Below are 22,600 nucleotides of genomic sequence, written 5' to 3' on the forward strand. Positions count from 1 at the left end.
ATCCCGGTTTCAACTGTACCAGGCAGATGGCAGACAGCATGTATGGCGTCATGTGGGCGAGCGGTTTGCTGATGTCAATGTTGTTAACAGAGTGCCCCATGGTAGCAGTGGGGTTATGGTATGGGCAGGCATAAGCTACGGACAACCAACACAATTGCATTTTATCGATGGCAGTTTGATTGCACAGAAAAACTGTGACAGGATCCTGAGGCCCATTGTCGTGCCATTCATCCAGCGCCATCAGCTATTTTTTTAGCATGATAATGCACAGCCCCATGCTGCAAGGATCTGTACACAATTCCTGGAACCTGAAAATGCCCTTTCTTCCATCGCCTGCATACTCACCTCACCTCACATGTCACCCGCTGAGCATTTTGGGATGCTCTGGATCGACGTGTACAACAGAGTGTTCCAGTTCCCGCCAATATCCAGCTACTTCGCACAGTCACTGAACAGGAGTGGGACAACATTCCACAGGCCACAATCAACAGCCTGATCAACTCTATGAGAAGGAGACGCGTCGCACTGCATGAGGCAAATGATGGTCACACCAGATACTGACTGGTAGAAGTTGTTCAGGGTCCTGTTGGTTCCAGACTTTGTGCATCGGTACGACTTGCCATGCGGTAGCAGAGAGAACAGTCTAGGACTTGAGTGCCTGGAGTATTTGAAAAAAGTATACATTTTCACATTTGAAATGTCACACGTGAAGTGTTCCAAAAACAAGTTTTCACATGACTTCACGTGAAATGTCATGTTTCATGTATGAAATTATGTAATTTTCCACAAGTGAAATCATGTGGTTCAACATGAAACCACTGCTTACCATTCCTGTTAATTTTGTGGAACATTTTTGTCATTTTACGGTACATTTCTACAGTAATTTGCTACATATTTACTGTCAATCGCAATGCACTTGGGTACTTTTTGGTCTGCCCGGAAAATTTACTTGGCATGCCTCACATGCAATTGAAACTTACAGTACACTTTAGATGCGCTGTAAAGCTGTACAAATAAAAAATAAAATAAAAGTGTTATTTTATTCTATAACTGTAATTTTATATACGTAACAAAAAATATAAACGTGTCATGACCTGAAATAAAATATAATTTCTGCAGTACAGTTGACCATGGTTATGAACACTAAGAAACCAACCTTACTGAAGCACATGTTATTCCTTTGACTCTCTATTGGCCTCAGCCTACTCACAGGGATGCTCTTAGGATCCCTCGCCCTGGACCCATCTTCCTCTACTAATTTCTTCACTGCCTCAGCATACGGCACCTTCTGTACTCCTCTGACCCTGGCAACCTCAACCTGCCTTTCTCTCACCGGAGAAGTGTACAAGATTCCTTCTTCTTTGGAGTTTAATGGTGGTTGGCATCAAATATGTTGCATTACCGCCCCAACTGGACTATAATAGAAATCCATTATACTTTGTGACACAAAAAAGGGCAAAAAATATATAAAAACATTGTTTTTTTAAAGTGCACTAGCTTAATGTTTATGAACAGAGCATATTAACTCCTCTTATGGGAGACCAACAAGAGCTAGCTAATAGCCACACCTCACGTAAGCCACACCTGCAATCTTATGATTGGCAACATACTGTTACAGTGGCTGCCAATCAGCAAGTGATGTGCATGTTGTCAACAGAAGTGTAGCCACAGTAGTTTACTGTCAAGATTGTTAGTGGCATCAAGTGTCCTGTAGGTTACTGGCAACATTTTGCCAGTAAGTTATTGTGAGCTTACAATAACCTGCTGACAATTTGCAAATAAATTACAGGAAAATGCCACTTAAACTTCTACAACCAATTAAACTTCCATTGACATTTGGCACAAATACACATATGTGACCATGCCCCTACATATGCTAGTGAGCCCCACCAGTACATTGCTCCCACCTATCACAACCCAGTGATGATCGTACCTTATATTCAAAATATTGAGTAGAAAAATGTCCCAATATACCTACAAGGTACCAAACTGTATGTAGACCTGTGAAGTGTACCTTTAACATTTGGTACCCCAAGTAACAACACTGTAACATACCCTTATTTGTTTAGATTGTGTTAATATATGTTCCAAAGCATTAGTATGAAACTGGTGGCACTGCAGAAACATTGATGCCCTCACAACCAGGAGGTAGAAAGTTCAAATCCCCAAATAATTAATGTATACTTTACATCAGGTGACCTTGAGCACTACTAGTTTTACGTTGGTGGTGATAATTGGATAATTATTTACTTGATTCTTGGCAGCTTTTAGTAATTCTTGCCAATAAGTCTGTGGCCATATCTCTTTCACGCTCACAGATCTGGTTGTGTTGCTGCAGTGTTGCAGGACATTTCAGGTTGACAGCAAACAAGAACTTATGAGTTCAAATCCCATTTAAGGCCGAGTCCCAATTGTGGTCACGGTACAAGATTTTACAGTAATTATAAAACAGCAGAATACTGTCATTATATAGAAATAACTTGTTGTATATATTTACTTTCTTTTTATTGAAGCGTCAGGCAAAGTGTAGATATGTATTCTAGCAAATGTCCATTATGTCCACAAGATCCCAGAAATAAAATTGTAGACCTCCACAAGTCTTGTTCATCCTTGGGAGCAATTTCCAAATGCCTGAAGGTACCACGTTCATCTGTACAAACAATAGTACGCAAGTATTAACACCATGGGACCAAGGAGCAGTCATACCGCTCAGGAAGGAGACGCGTTCTCTCCCCTAGAGATGAATGCACTTTGGTGTGAAAAGTGCAAAACAATCCCAGAACAACAGCAAATGACCTTGTGAAGATGCTGGAGGAAACATGTATAAAAGTATCTATATCCACAGTAAAACAAGTCCAATATCGACATAACCTGAAAGGCGGCTCAGCAAGGAAGAAGCCACTGCTCCCAAATCGCCATAAAAAAGGCACACTACAGTTTGCAACTGCACATGGGAACAAATATCGTACTTTTTGGAGAAATGTCCTCTGGTCTGATGAAACAAAAATAAACTTTTTGGCCATAATGACCATTGTTATGTTTGGAGGAAAAAGGGGGAGGCTTGCAAGCCGAGGAACACCATCCCAACCGTGAAGCACGGGGGTGGCAACATCATGTTGTGTTGGTGCTTTGCTGCAGAAGGGACTGGTGCACTTCACAAAATAGATAGCATCATAAGGTAGGAAAATTATGTGGATATATTGAAGCAAGACATATTGATATGGAGATATTGATCTCAAGACATCAGTCAGGAAGTTCAAGCTTGGTCACAAATGGGTCTTCCAAATGGACAATGACCCCAAGCCTACTTCCAAATTTGTTGCAAAATGGCTTAAGGACAACAAAGTCAATGTATTGGAGTGCCATCACGAATCCCTGACCTCAATCCCATAGAAAATTTGTGGGCAGAACTGAAAAAAGTGTGTGTGCAAGCAAGGAGGCCTACTAACCTGACTCAGTTACACCAGCTCTGTCAGGAGGAATAGGACAAAATTCACCCAATTTATTGTGAGAAGCTTGTGGAAGGCTACCTGAAACATTTGACCCAAGTTAAACAATTTAAAGGCAATGCTACCAAATACTAATTGAGTGTATGTAAACTTCTGACCCATTGGGAATGTGATGAAAGATATAAAAGCTGAAATAAATCATTCTCTCTACTATTATTCTGACATTTCACATTCTTAAAATAAAGTGGTGATCCTAACTGACCTAAGACAGGGAATTTTACCTAGGATTAAATGTCAGGAATTGTGAAACTGAATTTAAATTTATTTGGCTAAGGTGTATGTAAACTTCTGACTTCAACTGTATGTTATCACGTTATCACATTAACTTCACACATGAGATCATATGTGAATTTCATGTTATTTTTCCATAAGGGAACTCAATGCATTTTATTTATTATTCTTCGATGCATCCTGGCCACTGACATGACAAGGCATAACGAGATCCAGTTGAAAGCCTGGGAATCTTCCCAACTGGATTAAAGCAGTGGCGTGCCGTGGGCCTGGGGGCTGGGCCTTCAATGAGGCCCTACACAGTCCCACCCGAATTAATCCACCTCTTATTACCATCATTATGATGCTATGGCTCTAGACACTATACATTTAGACAGAAACGCAGTATAACCAGGCGTTGCGTCACCTTGAAATTGACATTTTTATTCAGAGAATTGCAGGGGAAGAGTACAATACCTTTTCATTGTGCAGCTCCGTTGCCCTGCGCGCTTGTTCGTTGAGCTGTAGATCCACTCAGGTGTCCCCAAAAGTTTTCAAAAGCACCATTGCTTGTATGTGCCCAGCCGTGTCTCATTACTGCCTTGGTTAGACAACTCAAGTTTGCAAAGCCAGTGTGGCTCCAAACACCAAATCTATCATTTGCAAATAATAGGCATTCCCAGCAGTACAGTTTGCTGTGCTTCTCGGAGCCTGTGAGCCATTGATAGTGCTCGTAGTTGAAACTTTGAAAGTGGTGAACGAACCCCTTTCCCGCCTGTGACAGGCTTTGTAGCATCGACCTCTCCTGACAATGTCTAACTTTTCTTGAAAAGTTTGTCTTGAGAATGGCGTTATAATTATATCCTCGACCAAATCGATATCTTCTCCTCCTTCCGCCACTGTGGGTTAAAAAAACAGTTTAGTAGTACGCAAATTAATTAGTTCATCAAATTCAGTTTCCTAGTTCTGAGGTTTGCATAGACCTGCCCATATAGGACCTGCCTCTCAATATTGGTAATCCAATCAAAAGACGTGCACGCACTACGCCTGCTAGCTGGCTCCTGTGTAACACTGGAGCCAGCCAGCAGGCGTACAATAGCCATCTCTAAAGCTGATTGGTTGACACTCAATTTTAATTTCCATTCACTTTAAGCTACAAGCGCCCACACTGTTGATTCTGAAGGCCTGAGGGCAGATTTTAGATCCCTGGCAACACATGATGGCTGAATATGATTGGATAAAATATCTAACATAAAGACCAGCCCTCCAAATCTCAACCTGGGGCTGGAAGCAGTGCAACCAAGAGGAAAGCTATGAAATGAAGAGTATAACTCTTATTCTGGGGAATAATTTAATACATATTTGTGGGAAAATATATTTTAAAAAATATTATATTCCGATGATGTTTAGGCCAGCAGAGAAGGCCTTGCTGGTCCTGACGGCCCACCACTGGATTAAAGTGATGGTTATGTCCCCCCGTCTCCTTCCAGCTGATAATGAATGATCATGATCAAAGTGAGTGACTTCAACAAGACACGGCTCATGGACGTGGCTGAGCCCTGGTTGGACTGCCTCCTGCAGGAGGAGTTCTCCAACCAGGTAACTAACCACAACATCCCAGATATTGGTTATGTTCCAATATACACATGACTATGCATATAAATCATGGCTAAAACACTGCTTCCTTCTGAATGGAGAATAGAGTGGATAATACTAATTAAGTCTGTGGTGTGGATTTTCTCACCACATCCTGTTCTTTACTGCTCTCCCTCGGAGTGACATGGAGAAGCTGGAGGGTCTTCCTGTGACTCCATTCATGGACAGGGACAAGGTGACCAAAGCCATTCTCTCAGACAAGCTTCAAATCAAATCAAATTTGATTTGTTTACACATGGTTAGCAGATGTTAATGCGAGTGTAGCGAAATGCTTGTGCTTCTAGTTCCGACAATGCAGTAATAACCAATGAGTAATCTAACCTAACAATGTCACAACTACCTTATACACACAAGGAATGAAGAATACAGTGGGGCAAAAAAGTATTTAGTCAGCCACCAATTGTGCAAGTTCTCCTACTTAAAAAGATGAGAGAGGCCTGTAATTTTCATCATAGGTACACTTCAACTATGACAGACAAAATGAGAGAAAAAAATCCAGAAAATCACATTGTAGGATTTTTAATGAATTTATTTGCAAATTATGGTGGAAAATAAGTATTTGGTCACCTACAAACAAGCAAGATTTCTGGCTCTCACAGACCTGTAACTTCTTCTTTAAAAGGCTCCTCTGTCCTCCACTCGTTACCTGTATTAATGGCACCTGTTTGAACTTGTTATCAGTATAAATGACACCTGTCCACAACCTCAAACAGTCACACTCCAAACTCCACTATGGCCAAGACCAAAGAGCTGTCAAAGGACACCAGAAACAAAATTGTAGACCTGTACCAGGCTGGGAAGACTGAATCTGCAATAGGTAAGCAGCTTGGTTTGAAGAAATCAACTGTGGGAGCAATTATTAGGAAATGGAAGACATACAAGACCACTGATAATCTCCCTCGATCTGGGACTCCACGCAAGATCTCACCCCGTCGGGTCAAAAGGATCACAAGAACGGTGAGCAAAAATCCCAGAACCACACGGGGGGGACCTACTGAATGACCTGCAGAGAGCTGGGACCAAAGTAACAAAGCCTACCATCAGTAACACACTACGCCGCCAGGGACTCAAATCCTGCAGTGCCAGACGTGTCCCCCTGCTTAAGCCAGTACATGTCCAGGCCTGTCTGAAGTTTGCTAGAGAGCATTTGGATGATCCAGAAGAAGATTGGGAGAATGTCATATGGTCAGATGAAACCAAAATATAACTTTTTGGTAAAAACTCAACTCGTCGTGTTTGGAGGACAAAGAATGCTGAGTTGTATCCAAAGAACACCATACCTACTGTGAAGCATGGGGTGGAAACATCATGCTTTGGGGCTGTTTTTCTGCAAAGGGACCAGGATGACTGATCCGTGTAAAGGAAAGAATGAATGGGGCCATGTATCGTGAGATTTTGTGTGAAAACCTCTTTCCATCAGCAAGGGCATTGGAGTTGAAACATGGCTGGGTCTTTCAGCATGACAATGATCCCAAACACACCGCCCGGGCAACGAAGGAGTGGATTCGTAAGGAGCATTTCAAGGTCCTGGAGTGGCCTAGCCAGTCTCCAGATCTCAACCCCATAGAAAATCTTTGGAGGGAGTTGAAAGTCTGTGTTGCCCAGCAACAGCCACCAAAACATCACTGCTCTAGAGGATATCTGCATGGAGGAATGGGCCAAAATACCAGCAACAGTGTGTGAAAACCTTGTGAAGACTTACAGAAAACATTTGACCTCTGTCATTGCCAACAAAGGGTATATAACAAAGTATTGAGATAAACTTTTGTTATTGACCAAATACTTATTTTACACCATAATTTGCAAATACATTCATTAAAAATCCTACAATGTGATTTTCTGGATTTCTTTTCTAATTTTGTCTGTCATAGTTGAAGTGTACCTATTATGAAAATTACAGGCCTCTCTCATCTTTTTAAGTGGGAGAACTTGCACAATTGGTGGCTGACTAAATACTTTTTTGCCCCACTGTATGTACTTAAAAAATATATGAATGAGTACAGAACGGCATAGGCAAGATGCAGTAGATGGTATCGAGTACAGTATGTACATATGAGATGAGTAACGTAGGGTATGTAAACATATAAAAGTGGCATTGTTTAAAGTGGCTAGTGATACATGTATTACATCAAGATGGCAAGATGCAGTAGATTGTATCGAGTACAGTATATACATATGAGATGAGTAATGTAGGGTATGTAAACATATGAAGTGGCATTGTTTAAAGTGGCTAGTGATACATTTTTCATCAATTTTTACATTCTTAAAGTGGCTGGAGTTGAGTCAGTATGTTAGCAGTTTAACAGTTTGATGGCCTTGAGATAGAAGCTGTTTTTCAGTCTCCCGGTCCCTGCTTTGATGCACCTGTACTGACTGTTTCCTGAAGTGCACGATCATCTCCTTTGTTTTGTTGACGTTGAGTGTGAGGTTATTTTCCTGACACCACACTCATATGGCCCTCACCTCCTCCCTGTAGGCCGTGTCGTTGTTGTTGGTAATCAAGCCTACCACTGTAGTGTCGTCTGCAAACTTGATGATTGAGTTGAAATTAGAATAACAAAGATCCAGGGCTTCATCCAATTACCTTTTCATGGAGCTGGCCAACCTCTTCACCTGACTGGAGGTAAGATCTCCGTCTACAACCACTTATCTAACGTAGCTTCATTGTGTTTCAACTGCATCCACTAGCTGTGGAATGATAAAGCTACCGGTACTCACTCATATTTTAGAGTGAAAAATGTGCCGGTACTCAAGCAGGAGAAAATGCAAGGCACAGTCATGCCGGTAGTCTGCACCGGTTGGCACTGGCCCAACTCAAGCAGACATATTTGTGTAAACCTCTCCAGAGTGACCCTTTTCCTCTCTGTGCCCCTGTAGCAGCACGTCATAGACTCGGTGCGTAAAGGCCCTGGACTACTACACAGAGATGGAGAAAGCACCAGAGAGAGAAACTGATCTGAGCACCAAGCGACAAGGCAGCCACAGCCAAGAACAAGGATACTACACTTCAGAACCCTCGGAACACAGAAGATAGTCCATCAGAGACTGGGAGCACCTAGAAACCAGCCACATTGTGATGTCCTGCTGATAGGCTAGTGTATAGTATGACCAGGAGTAACCAAGCAAACAATAGAAAGGATATTACTGTGACATTACTGACTGTGCCACAAATAGGGCTTTGTGTTGTGTGATTTAAAGCACTTTACTAATATGGCTCCTTTGGTCTTTGTAGAAAAGAGTTATTCACAGTCTTGTTACAGGACTTTTGTCTGCTGTTTTTTTCATGTTTTAATATTATTCAACAACGTAGATTTTCATTATCTTGGTCATAATTTGGTGACGCACCAAAAAAATCGATATGGGAGAATGATGACATCACCTCAATGCGACACATTTACGAAGGACCCATGTGCACGCATTGGTATTTTTTTGTTTAGCTACCAACTGTTTTGATTCATTGTGCAAAAGAAAACTAGTTACCATATCCTTTACAAAATACAATAATTTGTAGAAAGATGTCTGTCCCGGAAATGTTCAGTTACATTCAGGGTTTTCTGAGTGCGGATCAAGAAATAAGAGAGGTAATGTTTCTGTCAACCGAGCTAGCTCAGAACTGCAAAGCTAGCATTTGACTCAGTTGTACAGTCAGTGAGGCTTGCATTGAATAACATGTCCACTTAAAATGCGCTGTATGGTAAACTGCGTGCAAGAAATGTTTTGCAGACATTTGCTATATAGCTAGCTACTAGCTAACTACAGTCATTGCAATTGTTAGGAGGACACATGCATGCATTTTGTTTTTGCAAATTCATACCGTTGTCTAGCCAGCTAACGGCTCATGTTATCTTCCAGGACATTCGAAAAGTGGTCCAGGTTCTGGAACAGACAGCGAGGGAGATCCTGACACTGCTTCAAAGTGTCCATCAACCATCTGGATTCAAAGAGAGTGAGTGCCCAATCACATGGGGTACATTCGTTATTGCACCGTAGCGAAACATTTTTCAACCAAAACGTTTCTTATTAGAGAGTCTGGGCTAATAGTCAGATGTAATTACAGCTCCAACAAAGCAGCACAAAGTGAAATAAAAACGATACAAATAAGTAATACATAATTAATGTTAACAACTGTGACAATGATACATCTACGTCGGGGGACATGTAACTGACTAGTGGTGTCTATAGAGTACCACAGTACGAGTCATAATACCCATAAAACCTAGCGGTCAAACAGGGAAATGGTTCCAATCGTTTTTCCACCATTAATTTCCCCCATAGGGGATTTTAGAAACACTTAAAATAAGGGTTGTATTTCGTGTACCGTGTAAATCTCTCTAAGACAAGGTGACTTATCAATATATTTGCCTGTAATATATTTGCCCCACAAAAAATGAAATGCTAATTACCTGTTTATGTGGATATCATAAACAACTACAGATGCATTAACTAGCTAATGTTAGCACTGAACAGATTGGCTACATATCTTTAAATGTACAATTCTGTGAACTGTCTTGTGCAGTATTTATTTTGTACTTTTTACCCCATTTTCTCCCATCGCTGCAAATCCCGTATGGACTCGCAGAGGGGAAGGTCGAGAGGCATGCGTCCTCGGAAACGCAACCCTGCCAAGCCGCAGTGCTTTTTGACACACAGCTCGCTTAACCCAGAAGCCAGCCGCACCAATGTGTCGGAGGAAACGCCGTGCAACTGAAGTCAGCGTGCATGTGCCCCGGCCTGCCACAAGGAGGAGCGAGATGGGACAAGGACCTCCCGGCCGGCCAAACCCTCCCCTAACCCGGACGACGCTGGGCCAATTGTGAGCCGCCTTATGGGTCTCCCGGTCAGTCTCCCAACACAACCTGGGGTTGAACCCGGGTCTGTAGTGACGCCACTAGCACTGCGATGCAGTGCCTTAGACCGCTGCGCCACTCGGCTCACAAGTTTTAAATTGACACAATAGCTGTTAGCAAAGGCATACGCTAGGGATGATGTGCTGGAGCTTGCAGGGATTTGTAGTTTTGCATGATGTCTTGTTCGGGTGGGTGAGGGAAGTGCAGTGGTGATTGCGTTGTCCGTGGATCTGTCAGGGCGGCAGACGAATTGGAGAAGTTTGAGTGTGTCGGGGAGGGAGGAGGTGTTGTGGTCTTTGACTAGCCTCTCAAAGCACTTCATGACGACAGAAGTGGCAAGTTCATGTAGTCCCTCCCGGTTTTGGTCTGTTTTACTCCTAGTCCAGGGTTCTATTCACTATCACTTGTGATGGCTTATCTTACAGATTGACTCACTGCTTTGCAGGTTCTCTGTCACCTTGTCATAACTGTTTCTGTTTTGTCCTGTCACACTAGTTCCCAGTAAGTGTGCAATTGCACAGGAACTGTTTAGCACAGTCTGGATGTACTTTAGAGAGATCAAAACCAGATTCCCTGTGGAGCAGTACTGCATGTAGCTACATAAATGTCTCTTTCTTGTCCCCCTGTCTGTCACACTAGTTCCCAGTAAGTGCCAAAAGGCCAGGGAACTGTTTTGTACAGTCAGGACGCACCTTGGAGAACTCAAAACCAAATTCCCAGTGGACCAGTACTACAGGTAGGCCCTACACATGGGTGAATCTAAAGTTGGCTACTTTTTTCTGTCCACAGAATGACATTCATAAGGGAAATGATAAATTACAAGTCTCTTTATTACCATGTTCAGTTATGGAGTGATATTGTCTGTCTTCTCTCCTTGTTATTGAAAGGACAAACTAACATGTCATTTTCCATCCTCCACTCTGCTTCCAGGTTCCATGAGCACTGGAGGTTTGTTCTGCAGCGCCTGGCCTTCCTGGCAGCATTTGTGGTCTACCTGGAGAGTGAGTCTCTGGTGACACGCGAAGAAGTGGCACAAATACTAGGAAGTAGGTGTCAGTTCATTTGGGTGCCTTTGTTTTAGCTCGCCCGGTACCCCAGTGGATGGAGTTTGAACATTTTAGACCATTCCAATGTTAAATCTCCTCCCACCCAGTGCACTAGGCAAGCTAAAACGAATGTACCCATTACCTTGAGTTGATCTTTTCTCAAGGCAATGGGTGCATTTGCAGACTGTTCCTCTGTCAATCGGCAGTCAGGTAGTGCTGTGGTAGTCAAACATTTTCCCTATTTATTGTAGTTGAGGTGGTGAGAGAGAAGGGATTCCATCTGGATGTTGAAGACTACCTGGCAGGTGTGCTGATCATGGCCAGTGAACTGGTGAGAATGAATTGAGTGGCATTGTACCATTTTAATATATCAGTACATTGGTTTATACAAAATGTACATGTTTTTTTTTCAATAATATATGATGGTTAATTAAAATGATTATTTACATGAATAAACTCACCTGTTCTCTCTAGTCTCGCCTGGCAGTCAACAGCGTCACAGCAGGGGACTATAGCCGGCCCCTCCGCATCTCCAACTTCATCAACGAGCTGGACTCAGGCTTCCGCCTGCTCAACCTCAAGAATGACCCCCTGCGTAAGCGCTACGATGGCCTCAAGTACGATGTGAAGAAGATAGAGGAGGTGGTCTACGACCTGTCTATCCGCGGCTTGTCCAAGGAGCTGGAGGCTGGGGGAGATAAGTAGAGCTGAGGATGTGGGGCCAGGGCGCTACCCTAGGCTGGGACCTGACCTCTCCATGACTGGGACAGTGGAGTCTTGACCTGCTGGAAAGCAGGAATAGGAGGTCTGTGGCACCCACAGCCTAGGACAGACTGATGTGTGTTTGGAGAAGTGCATGTGAGAGAATGAGTCTGTCAGTGGGATTGGAAAGCCTTTTATATAAAGGCACAGTTGTTTGAAGGGGAGGGTTTGTTGCAGTTTGATACTGGTGATTGGACATACTGTATGCCTGTTAAGTTAGCTGTTTTTGCTTTTCATATATTTTGTACAGGTCACCATCTATGTATTGAATTATTCATGTTCATTTCATTTTAGGGGGTGCTGACAGGGTGTACATTTCCATCCAAGAGAAAATAAATTGTTATGACTACGATGTTGAAAAAGTGCTTAATTTTTGAGTTGAGCAAATAAAACATTTGGTTGTTGTGCTGTTTTTCTACCAAAAACCATCTGATATAACACAAGAACTTGCTTTTGGCTAGTTTAGTCTTTGAATGTTCTGTTCACGGGTTGATGTCTCAATGTTAAAACATCCAGCAAAGAAACGACAAGGGGGAAGTGCAGATCTAAGGTCACTTGATTCTACGTGTCTGGCTTTCTTATTTGCCATTTCCGCCATGTTCTTGCTTGCAATTCATATCTCCTCATTTAGTAATAACTGTTGTGACTCCAGACTAATTTCCTGTTCCTTGCTGAAACATTGCATCTCTTTCTCAAGTCTTCCCTTAATTTCTGTTCGGTCTCCTCCGTCTTTCTCAATACAGAGGGAAGCAAGGAGAGAATGAGGAACCTAAAGAGCCAGGGTTAATGTCAATTCTATTTCCTTGATTCCTCTGTCCTTGCCTCCTCAAAATGCATTGGAGAAGTATCTGAGGAGAAGAACCCCAGGTCTTCTGCCCGAATATGCCTTGACAAGGCAAGGAGGGGACGTGAGGAATCTAGGAATTACAATTGATGTCCATCCCAATTCAGGCCAGAATGGTATTGACAATGTCTAATGGCTTCTAATCACTCGGCTATGTACACTGCAGACATGGCAGTGCCATTTAGAGACAGGAAAATACTGTACTTCATTCGTGGCAAAGCTTTCAGTCTTAAAATATTGATTTTGATACATTGTTATGGCCAACTTCTATGATTCTAATGCATATGTACTGTAGTTGAATTGTAGTAAATATAATTGACTGTATTGTTGCACTTTTTCCTATGTGCTTTTTTTGTTTTCGTAAAAAAGGGTATTTGTGATTGCTTACAAACAATTCCATCTGATTTAAAGGAATATTGTATTTTATTTCTGAATTTGAAAATGTTCCAAGTAAATCTTTCTAGCTAATGGTGTTTTGTTTAATTTGTCCTAGTTGGTGTCAAAGAAGCACTTTTCACTGATTGCTCTCGTAAAGCGAGACTTCTGTCCAAACACGTGAGTCCAATAATTGCCTTGTTCCTTTTATGAATTAACCACGCCTTATTAGCATACAAGAACACCTCTTTCACTATTTCAGAATATGACTTGATGACTCAAAGCACAATGGATAGCAATAAGTGGAAATGGGTAAAGTACAAAGAAAAATGTATTTAACATGTCATTTTTTAATATAATTCACAAAATCTTACATAAAGGAAATATCACAGGTCTAAAATGCAGAGGAAAAACATTTGACAGTCCAGCAGGTCTCGGATATTTTCAAAATGTTTACACAGCATCGGTCTTCCCATATACAGTAGTAATCATTTAGTGGAACAAGATGGAAGCTGAAAGAATTCAAACAATACAAATAGAATGAGATTCTTGAAATAGAATGAGATTCTAATTCTATGATTGTAACAGTGCTAGCGCCATTGGAAGGTGATGAACAGTAAGACAGGCACTGTCCAAAAACAGTGATTCACTACCTCCCTTAACCTATGCTACTCCTGGACTAAACAGTATATGGAGTTTAGATTTGTTTGATAAGAAGTATTGCCTTGACCTGCTGTATGTAGTCAGCTGTGGTCCTATATGTTTCCCTAACATAAAGAGCTCTGAATAAACAACACGACCAACAGAATAAAGCTTTTGAAATCATGATTGGCAGATAGCGTTGTTGAAGAGTGACAGTCACACCGTAATATGGATCTACTTTGTAGTCTTAATTATAAAGTGCCTTCAGATTCAGAAACATCAGACACAAAAACAGATTTTAGGAGAAGGGAAGTCACACTTGAGATAAGGGCACAGGTAATGTATGACATAATGTAGGAACACTAGCAGCTGATGGATGGATTAGAACTGCCTGTAAATTCTGGCATCCAAAAAGATTTCACTAAATTTCAGATTGGTGAATGTAGTGTTCACACTGGTATAACCAGGCTATGTAAGCAGGCTTTTTAAGTGTCTTTCTGCTGCTACCTCGGAGCATAGGGCAGTCTGACTTGATGACCATTTCCAGATACTCATAGTTTTATCAACATTACTGTGACTGGCAACAGAAGAAATGCTTCATTTAGAGTGAAATAAAAACCAAAGGAACAAAAGCTCACAATTACCACATCTGATTGTCATGGAACAGCACACTGTGAAGACATTTGTCTGGCGCTACTGTGAAGACATTTGACTGGCGCTACTATGTCAGCTTTAGCTACTAAACTCATGGTCCAGGATGATCCGTGTTTGAGGCCTTTCCACCTCCACTTTGGCCATGCTGTACTACCACATTCAGGTACAGGTAAAGGCTTTGAGAGTTTGAATAAACAGTTGACAATACTGGTAGGGGCCAAACCAGGCCTAGGCTTGAAGTTCAAGTGCACATTATTCTAGGGCTGAACCTCTGTAGCTCATCTGTGTCAATAACATTACTTCCAGTCATAGGTGGGATAATAAGCTCTCGATTTCCCATAATTACGAAGTCTGACCAGATGTGGAGAAACTAAAATAAATAGCTAAAATTGCACAATTTATTGCTTCTTTGTGACTTGAGCCCACCCAGCACAGTGATACAAATCAGTGGAGGCTGGTGGGGGGCACTATAGGAGGACAGGCTCATTGTAATGGCTAGAATACATGGAATGGTATCGAACACATCAAACATGGAAACCACGTTTGACTCCGTTCCATTCATTCCATTTAAGTGCTTACAATGAGCCCGTTCTCCTATAGCTCCTCCCACCAGCCTCCTCTGATACAAGTATGTCCACAACCCTGGGTTCAAACTGTCTGACAGACACTGTCTGCACAGCATCCACAGTAGGAAGTCACTGACGGACTTCCTACTATGGATGCCATTTCTCGGATCTCTGCTGGCAGTGGACATTGCTTCTGACACAGAGGGCAAAAGAAAGGGGGAAGAGGCCAGTGATTTTGACTTACCTTAGTCAGGTAAAATAAAAGTTCCTGTCTTTTTTTACTAAGCAGTAGTCCAAGTCCCCATTGTATAATTTAACAGTAGTTTTTCACTAATTTGTGCATTTTCATTAGCATTACAGAGTCATGTTTTTCAATCATCAACTTCAACCATGCTTTTCAACACAGACACCAGTCAGTCAGTATACTGAAAACATCTCTTTCATCAAGAGCAAACAGTTTTGACAACCAAGGCCAGCAGTGTTCCCAACCAAGTCTCCTTTTTTTGGTCATCCAAGTGGCTGATAATGTTTAGACAGAAGCTAAAAACTATACCTTCATACGTTCCGTTACAGTATGGTGCACTTGCAGTTTTTCTTAGAAAAAAGTGCTATCCTCATCATAACATGGAACCTCACAAATCCCACCATAAAACCTCAGAAACAAATCGCTCCACCATCCAGAAGCATGGTCAATTCTTTTTGCAGTAGTAGTACATCTATTTACACTGGTATCCAGCCAGGGAAACGGTGTCCCTCAGTCTCAGGACCTGCCCTGGTTTGTGTTCATCATAATATTGGGGAGTGCGTTACGCCTCTTCCTCCACAGCCCCAGGTCACGGGTATACCTCTTGATTTGCCGGAACCACTGCTGCGTCCGGGGTTTATCTGAGGCCCTAAAAACAAAGGCCTCCTTACGTATGTCCAGCACCTCAAAGGTGTCCTCGCAGTCAGGGTCGCCTGACACCACACAGTTGGCTAGGTGGATGGGTTCTCTGAGCACGGTGAACTTGCCACTGCTCTTGTCTTTGATGAGCACCAGCACACCGTCCCACACGCCGTGCTCCTGCTGCTCCACCTTGGCCTCGCCGTCCGTCTGAGACAGACCCTCTCCAGGCCGTTGCGTACGCACCATCAACAGACTCTGGATATTCTGGAACTTGAGGCCTTTACTGCCTTTCTTCACCCACTGTCCGTCTGCAGGCTGGGAGAGCTGCAGGGGCCCCTCCATGATGAAGCGTGTGTTCTCCCTGGCCCAGCCCACAGTCTTCATGGACATCTCCCGCATCTCGATGTTAATGACCTCGCGGTTCTTGCGGCTGTCGCGGCGAAAGGAACGCAGAGTCCAGGTCAGGGTTCCTTCCTGCTTGGTCTTCATGTTGATGTGCTCCAGGTGAGACTCCACGCGGCTCTTGGCCTCTCGGAGACGGCCATGGTCGGGGTGGCACTCCATGGTGACCTTGCTGATGCGGCTCAGGAGGAGGGGGTACTTGGTGACCCTCTGAAGGGGAGCCATGAGGAAAGAGCGCAGGTTCATACGCCGCAGGGCTGTGTTGTCATTCTGGGACACGTCAAGGAAGATCCTGAGAAAGGGCGAGAGAGAGAGAAGGAGAGAGACAGAGTGATATTAACATACTGTTTAATTGTGATTTTAGGCCAGAGAGTCTCAGATTTAATTGTAAAGTTGAGAGCAGTGGGAATCACAAGACAATACAGGGTGAGTCATTATAGGTGAGATGTGAAGTAGTTGCCTGGGTCTAAAAATAGTAATGACTTCATCACCGTTCTCAGAATAGGTCCATGAATTAATGACAACCTTCTGTCTCTTCCATTAAGAATAACACAGCGTAGTGGGAACTTAGGGTTCCAAGTTACTGTTCTTCTGCTCTTAGAGCACAGAAGAGAATTCTGCTCAGTGGAAATTTCCAAAACAACACGTTCTTTTTCACTTGATCTCAATCTTGAATAAGAAAAATTAAGAACCAAAGTTCCCTTATTTGTAACTATAATACAGAAAACAATAGTTGATCAAATCCTGCAAGTACCCGTACAGTATAAACTACCAATATACAGGCGCATCAAATCTGAGACTGAAAAACAGCTTCTACACTATATATATAAAAGTATGTGGACTCCCCTTCACATTAGTGGATTCGGCTATTTCAGCCACACCCGTTACTGACAGGTGTATTAAATCGAGCACACAGCCTTCCAATCTCCATAGTCAAACATTGCCAGTAGAATGGCCTTACTGAAGAGCTCAGTGATTTTCAACGTGGCACCGTCATAGGATGCCACCTATCCAACAAGTCAATCGCAGTCGGCATTCCAATTCATCCCAAAGGTGTTCGATGGTGGGTGTTGAGGTCAGAGCTCTGTGTAGACCAGTCAAGTTATTCCACACAGATCTCAACAAATCATTTCTCTATGGACCTCGCTTTCTGCATGGGGGCATTGTCATGCTGAAACAGGAAAGGGCCTTCCCCAAACTGTTACCACAAAGTTGGAAGCACAGAATCGTCTAGAATGCCATTGTATGCTGTAGTGTTAAGATTTCCCTTCACTGGAACTAAGGGGCCTAGTCCGGACCATGAAAAACAGCCCCAGACCATTATTCCTTCTCCACTATACATTCGGGCAAGTAGCATTCTCCTGGCATTGAAGGCGTGTCCACATACTTTTGTTTATATAATGTATATATTTATATTCCGGACTCTGACATTGCTCGTTCACATATTTCTTATTTTCTTTCTTTTTCTTTTTGGGGGATTTGTGTGTATAATTTTTTAATGTTCAGCATTACTGCAATGTTGGAGCTAGAAACATAAGCATTTTGCTGCACCTGCGATAACGTGTGTAAAATATGTGTACGGGACAAATAAAATGTGACTTGATCTTTGAAGTGTTACTTTACAGTCCTTACCTCAGCAGTTCTTTCTCCTTCTCCAGGGTGTTGAGCATGTTGACAGAGGTGGACTGCTGCAGGCAGTAAGTCTGGAAGGCTGGCAGCATGTTGACAAACTCCAGGAACATCTCTCCAATGCACACTGTTAGCAGGTCCTCATCTCCCTGCAAGGGAACAAGCAGAGGCTTAGATTTAGAACATCTCTATAGGGCAATAGTATGACCACAGTGTAATCTCAGAACACAGAACCAAAACTTGTGTGCACTAGCTAGCTAGCTAACACGAGAGATTAACCACCACAAGCAACCACAAGCCATTGTGTCACTTTTTCAACATGACTTATACCAAACTAAAAATCAATTATGCTTTTTGACGAATCACCAAGCCACTGATAACATGAATGACTAGTGTTCTTTCTGAAGTAGGCTTATCACCTAGTCAATGACCACTGATAACATGAGTGACTGGTGTTCTTTCTGAAGTAGGCTTATCACCTAGTCAATGACCACTGATAAAGAATAACGTGACTGATTGGTGGTGGTTCTATCTGACTCACCTGGTCGAAGGCCTGGTCGATGCTTTCCTGCAGGTGTTCAGTGAAGCGTTCATTGACGTCTATGAGCTCCTGAACGTTGCTGAACACCACGGTCAGCTGTTCTGAGGTCAGCAGCCCGGCGCTCTGCATGGGACAGTAGAACTCCTCCTTGATGATCCTTAGGTCCTCCCCATAACTTGACTCCGTGTTCAGGAACTCCAAGATGGCTTCCTTCCTCTCCGTCCTCAGCTTGGAGCAGCGCTCACACATACCGGTCCCCTCACCCTCTGTCCGGGCCACCCCGTGCCCGTCTCTCTGGCCACAGTCTGGGCAGGGTCTCTGGGCCTCCCAGGCCCTGAGAGAGGCAGAGGGTCTCTTCCAGACGCGGGCCAGGCAGGGTCCAATCCCGCTGTCCACCCTTTCCACCTCGGCCCCTCCACTATGGTGTACTCTCCGGGGTTCATCGTCATCCTCGCGGTCGTCACACAGGCCCACCACACCACTGTCGGCACTTAGGCTGCTCACGGTGCTCCAGCGGTGCTGTCCACCACGCGTCACACCCAGACTCCCTAGACGTTCTTCACCGCGGGGTTCAGAACGGACCCGCACCGAGGCAGGAGCTGTGGGACAAACACACACAAGAAGTGAACTGTTGTAGGCTTTTAGTTATACCGTTTTTTGGGACATAAGCAGTGGCGACCCGTCATTCAGGTGGAGCCACCTGTTTTAAGACCCACATTTTTAGCTATTTAGCACATTTTTAGCTATGTATTATACATTATATATATATTATTTTTTGGGGGGGGGGGGGCTTACCTGTTTTGCATGTTATTTTGGCATTAATACGTGTCACATATCTGTTTACAAACAATGTAAAAAAATAAATAATAATAATTTGACTTAATAAAGCCACATACAAACATGGTCTCTTTTTTGGTTTCTTGAGTAAGGCAGCTCCAAAAGCAGGTGTTTCAGCTGAGCTCAGTGCTTTCTGTGGTGGAGGGCAGCCAGGGGAAAATACGGAGCGTAGGTGTTGGTAATGTTCTCTAGTTGCACCATGATTAGCTCAGTGTTCTTGTCACTCATTGAGACAGTATGTCACCGCCAATTCTAAGGGTAGATCTCGAAAATTCAAGCCCCTTGGGAGCTGCCATAGAGATACATTAGAAGTGCCCATCCAAGAAGGCTCAAGGTCATTGGCCACAGATAAAATTACATCAAATCACATATCTACAGTAGCTTTGATTGGACTGATAATGTCAACATCATACTTTCAAAGTCTTAGCGACTGGGAGACCCATGGGGCGGCGCACAATTGGCCCAGTGTCGTCCAGGATAGGGAAGGGTTTGGCCGGCAGGGATGTCCTTGTCCCATCGTGCACTAGCGACTCCTGTGGTGGGACGGGCGCAGTGCACGTTGACGTGGTTGCTAGGTGTACGGTGATTCCTCCGACACATTAGTGCGGCTGGCTTCCGAGTTAAGTGGGCATTGTGTCAAGAAGCAGTGCGGCTTGGTTGGGTAGTGTTTCGAAGGACGCACGGCTCTCGACCTTCGCCTGTCCCGAGTCCGTACGGGAGTTGCAGCGATGAGACAAGACTGTAACTACCAATTGGATACCACAAAATTGGGGAGAAAAAGGGATACATATATATATTTTAAATTATATCACAAATTCAACAATGAGTGGTTTGGAAGGAATCAAGTGACAGTGGCTAACTGCAAACATCACCAGCCTGCAATTCATTGGAGTGGCTGTGTGGTCCCAAATCTGGGATTAAGTGTCTCCTTTCCAAGTTTAAAATGAGAAACATTCAACATTGGCCATGCTGTCAATGAAGCATGATTTGTGCCGTGCACAAAACAACTGTTAACTCAGAACTGCAAAAACTTGACTTCAGTGAGTTCAAGACAACTGGGAATTCCGGAAAAAAACGAGCTCTGGCTGGGAAATTTCGACTGGTCATCCAACTCGGAATTGTAAATCAGGAACTCGGGCCTCTTTCTAGAGCTACGACCTGAAGATCAATGACATCATCATGATTCAACCTTGTTTTTTTCTGAGTTCCCAGTTGTCTTGAAAGCGCCATACATCTCGAGAATGCCAGACTTTAATGACAAAATTTGCCCACGAAGGACCGCCGTGCCACCTTCAAGTGAGCACAACAAGGTGGGTCCAAAAATCTATTGTATGCTGCTGCACAAATGATGTAATATGCCAGGGAGATATGTACAGTGTACTGTAGCTCAGAAAGTAATACTAAGTGTATGTTGTGTAGTAAGCTGTTAGCAGCCCATGTGCCTCACCCTAATCATTTGGTCTATTTACCCCTATTAAATTTTGCCTACTGTTCTGACTTGGTGGTGCACATGTAGCCTATAACCTGTTTTAGAGAAACGTAATCATCCAATTTTGTAAGAGCTTTCATTGTCTGCTTATATGCCCCTTTTATTTATCAGACTGTCCTGACTTGGTGTACAGGGAGAATACTGTAAGAACGGCCCACGTTCTGAATTCTGTCACCGTACATTTCAAACGTTCTTAACAAATAGTTATACTGACTACGTCCGTCCTAGGTCGCTCAATAATATCCTAATCGAAATTACAGATGGCCTATTATCCGCTTGTCATCCCCTTATGTCATAGTTTGTACATCTCAATTGTCATTAGAAACCACATTTGTATAAGCAAGTCAGCCATATTAGCTATGATTTTTTTAAAGGCAGTAAATGAGGCTGAATGAACTGTTTCGCTGCCAGACAAGGCTCCGCTGATAGCCAGCTGTAGCAGTGGTAAGATGTTGGGACTGCTGTTGGGGCAGCTTTATGTAGGCCCTAACAGTTTGTGGGCACCGTTTGTCACGTTGTGTGGTGGCTTTGCTGGCATGCATCCTGCTTTATATATATTTTTTGGCCCCACCAAGATGTACATGCTAAAATCACCACTCGACATAAGCAACAAATTATTTTGTTCTAAGTGAACAAGAGACCTCCTGGCCTCACTTCAATGCTTGAACATTCATTACTTTGTTGTAATGCTTGTTGTAATGCTAAATGATAGAGATGGATTACATAGATATGTAAAGGACAATCCCTCCTCCCTTCTGTTCACCTCTAGGTTTAACCCTTGTTCTGGCATGACAATAGTGCATAAAGGCCAACATTAACATAAAGAGTTTGGGACTATAAGGTTCTATCGGCATTTTTGTCAAACATTTAGTTACTGACATAGCCTTGTTCTGGTAAATGTCCTCTACCTAAATTGTGCTCTTAAAAACCCCAATTAATGTTGATACAGTTGAAGTCGGAAGTTTACATACACTTAGGTTGGAGTCATTAAAACTAATTTGTCAACCACTCCACAAATTTCAAACTATAGTTTTGGCAAGTCGGTTAGGACATCTACTTTGTGCATGACACAAGTAATTTTCCAACAATTGTTTACAGAAAGATTATTTCACTTATAATTCACTGTATCACAATTCCAGTGGGTCAGAAGTTTACATACACTAAGTTGACTGTGCCTTTAAACAGCTTGAAAAATTCCAGAAAATTATGTCATGGCTTTAGAAGCTTATGATAGGCTAATTGAAATAATTTGAGTCAATTGGAGGTGTACCTGTGGATGTATTTCGACTCAGTGCCGCTTCACTTGACATCATGGGAAAATCTATAGAAATCAGCCAAAAATAATTGTAGACCTCCACAAGTCTGGTTCATCCTTGGGAGCAATTTCCAAATGACTGAAGGTACCACGTTCATCTGTACAAACAATAGTACGCAAGTGTTAACACCATGGAACCACACAGCCGTCATACCGCTCAGGAAGGAGACTTGTTCTGTCTCCTAGAGATGAACGTCCTTTGGTGCGAAAAGTGCAAATCAATCCCAGAACAACAGCAAAGGACCATGTGAAGATGCTGCAGGAAACAGGTACAAACGTATCTATATCCACAGTAAAACGAGTCCTGTATCAACATAACCTGAAAGGCCGCTCAGCAAGGAAGAAGCCGCTGCTCCAAAACCGCCATAAAAAAAACAGACTACGGTTTGC

General features: G+C 43.0%; 2 protein-coding genes across 3 annotated transcripts in view; one reads left to right on the forward strand and one right to left on the reverse strand.

The window, feature by feature from the left end:
* Positions 1-8,738: 8,738 nt before the first annotated feature.
* tsn (translin) lies at positions 8,739-13,342 on the forward strand. The gene is made up of 6 exons (XM_020461841.2): positions 8,739-8,956; positions 9,228-9,321; positions 10,862-10,958; positions 11,153-11,268; positions 11,520-11,599; positions 11,743-13,342. Exons 1-6 carry the CDS (start codon positions 8,891-8,893, stop codon positions 11,971-11,973), a joined length of 684 nt encoding a protein of 227 aa, XP_020317430.1. The 5' UTR covers positions 8,739-8,890; the 3' UTR covers positions 11,974-13,342.
* A 237-nt stretch (positions 13,343-13,579) lies between these two features.
* The window catches only part of LOC109870739 (uncharacterized), a 45,016-nt gene continuing 35,995 nt past the window's right edge, over positions 13,580-22,600 (reverse strand). For both annotated transcript variants that reach the window (XM_031805726.1, XM_031805725.1), the window contains exons 6-8: positions 18,570-19,168; positions 18,032-18,177; positions 13,580-16,691 (exon numbers count right to left, since the gene is read on the reverse strand). In XM_031805726.1, the coding sequence (XP_031661586.1) occupies positions 15,872-16,691; positions 18,032-18,177; positions 18,570-19,168 (1,565 nt within the window). In that variant the 3' untranslated portion in view covers positions 13,580-15,871. The remainder of the gene's footprint in view (positions 16,692-18,031; positions 18,178-18,569; positions 19,169-22,600) is intronic.

The sequence above is a fragment of the Oncorhynchus kisutch genome, linkage group LG26, assembly GCF_002021735.2.
Source record: "Oncorhynchus kisutch isolate 150728-3 linkage group LG26, Okis_V2, whole genome shotgun sequence".
NCBI classification, from domain to species: Eukaryota; Metazoa; Chordata; class Actinopteri; order Salmoniformes; family Salmonidae; genus Oncorhynchus; species Oncorhynchus kisutch.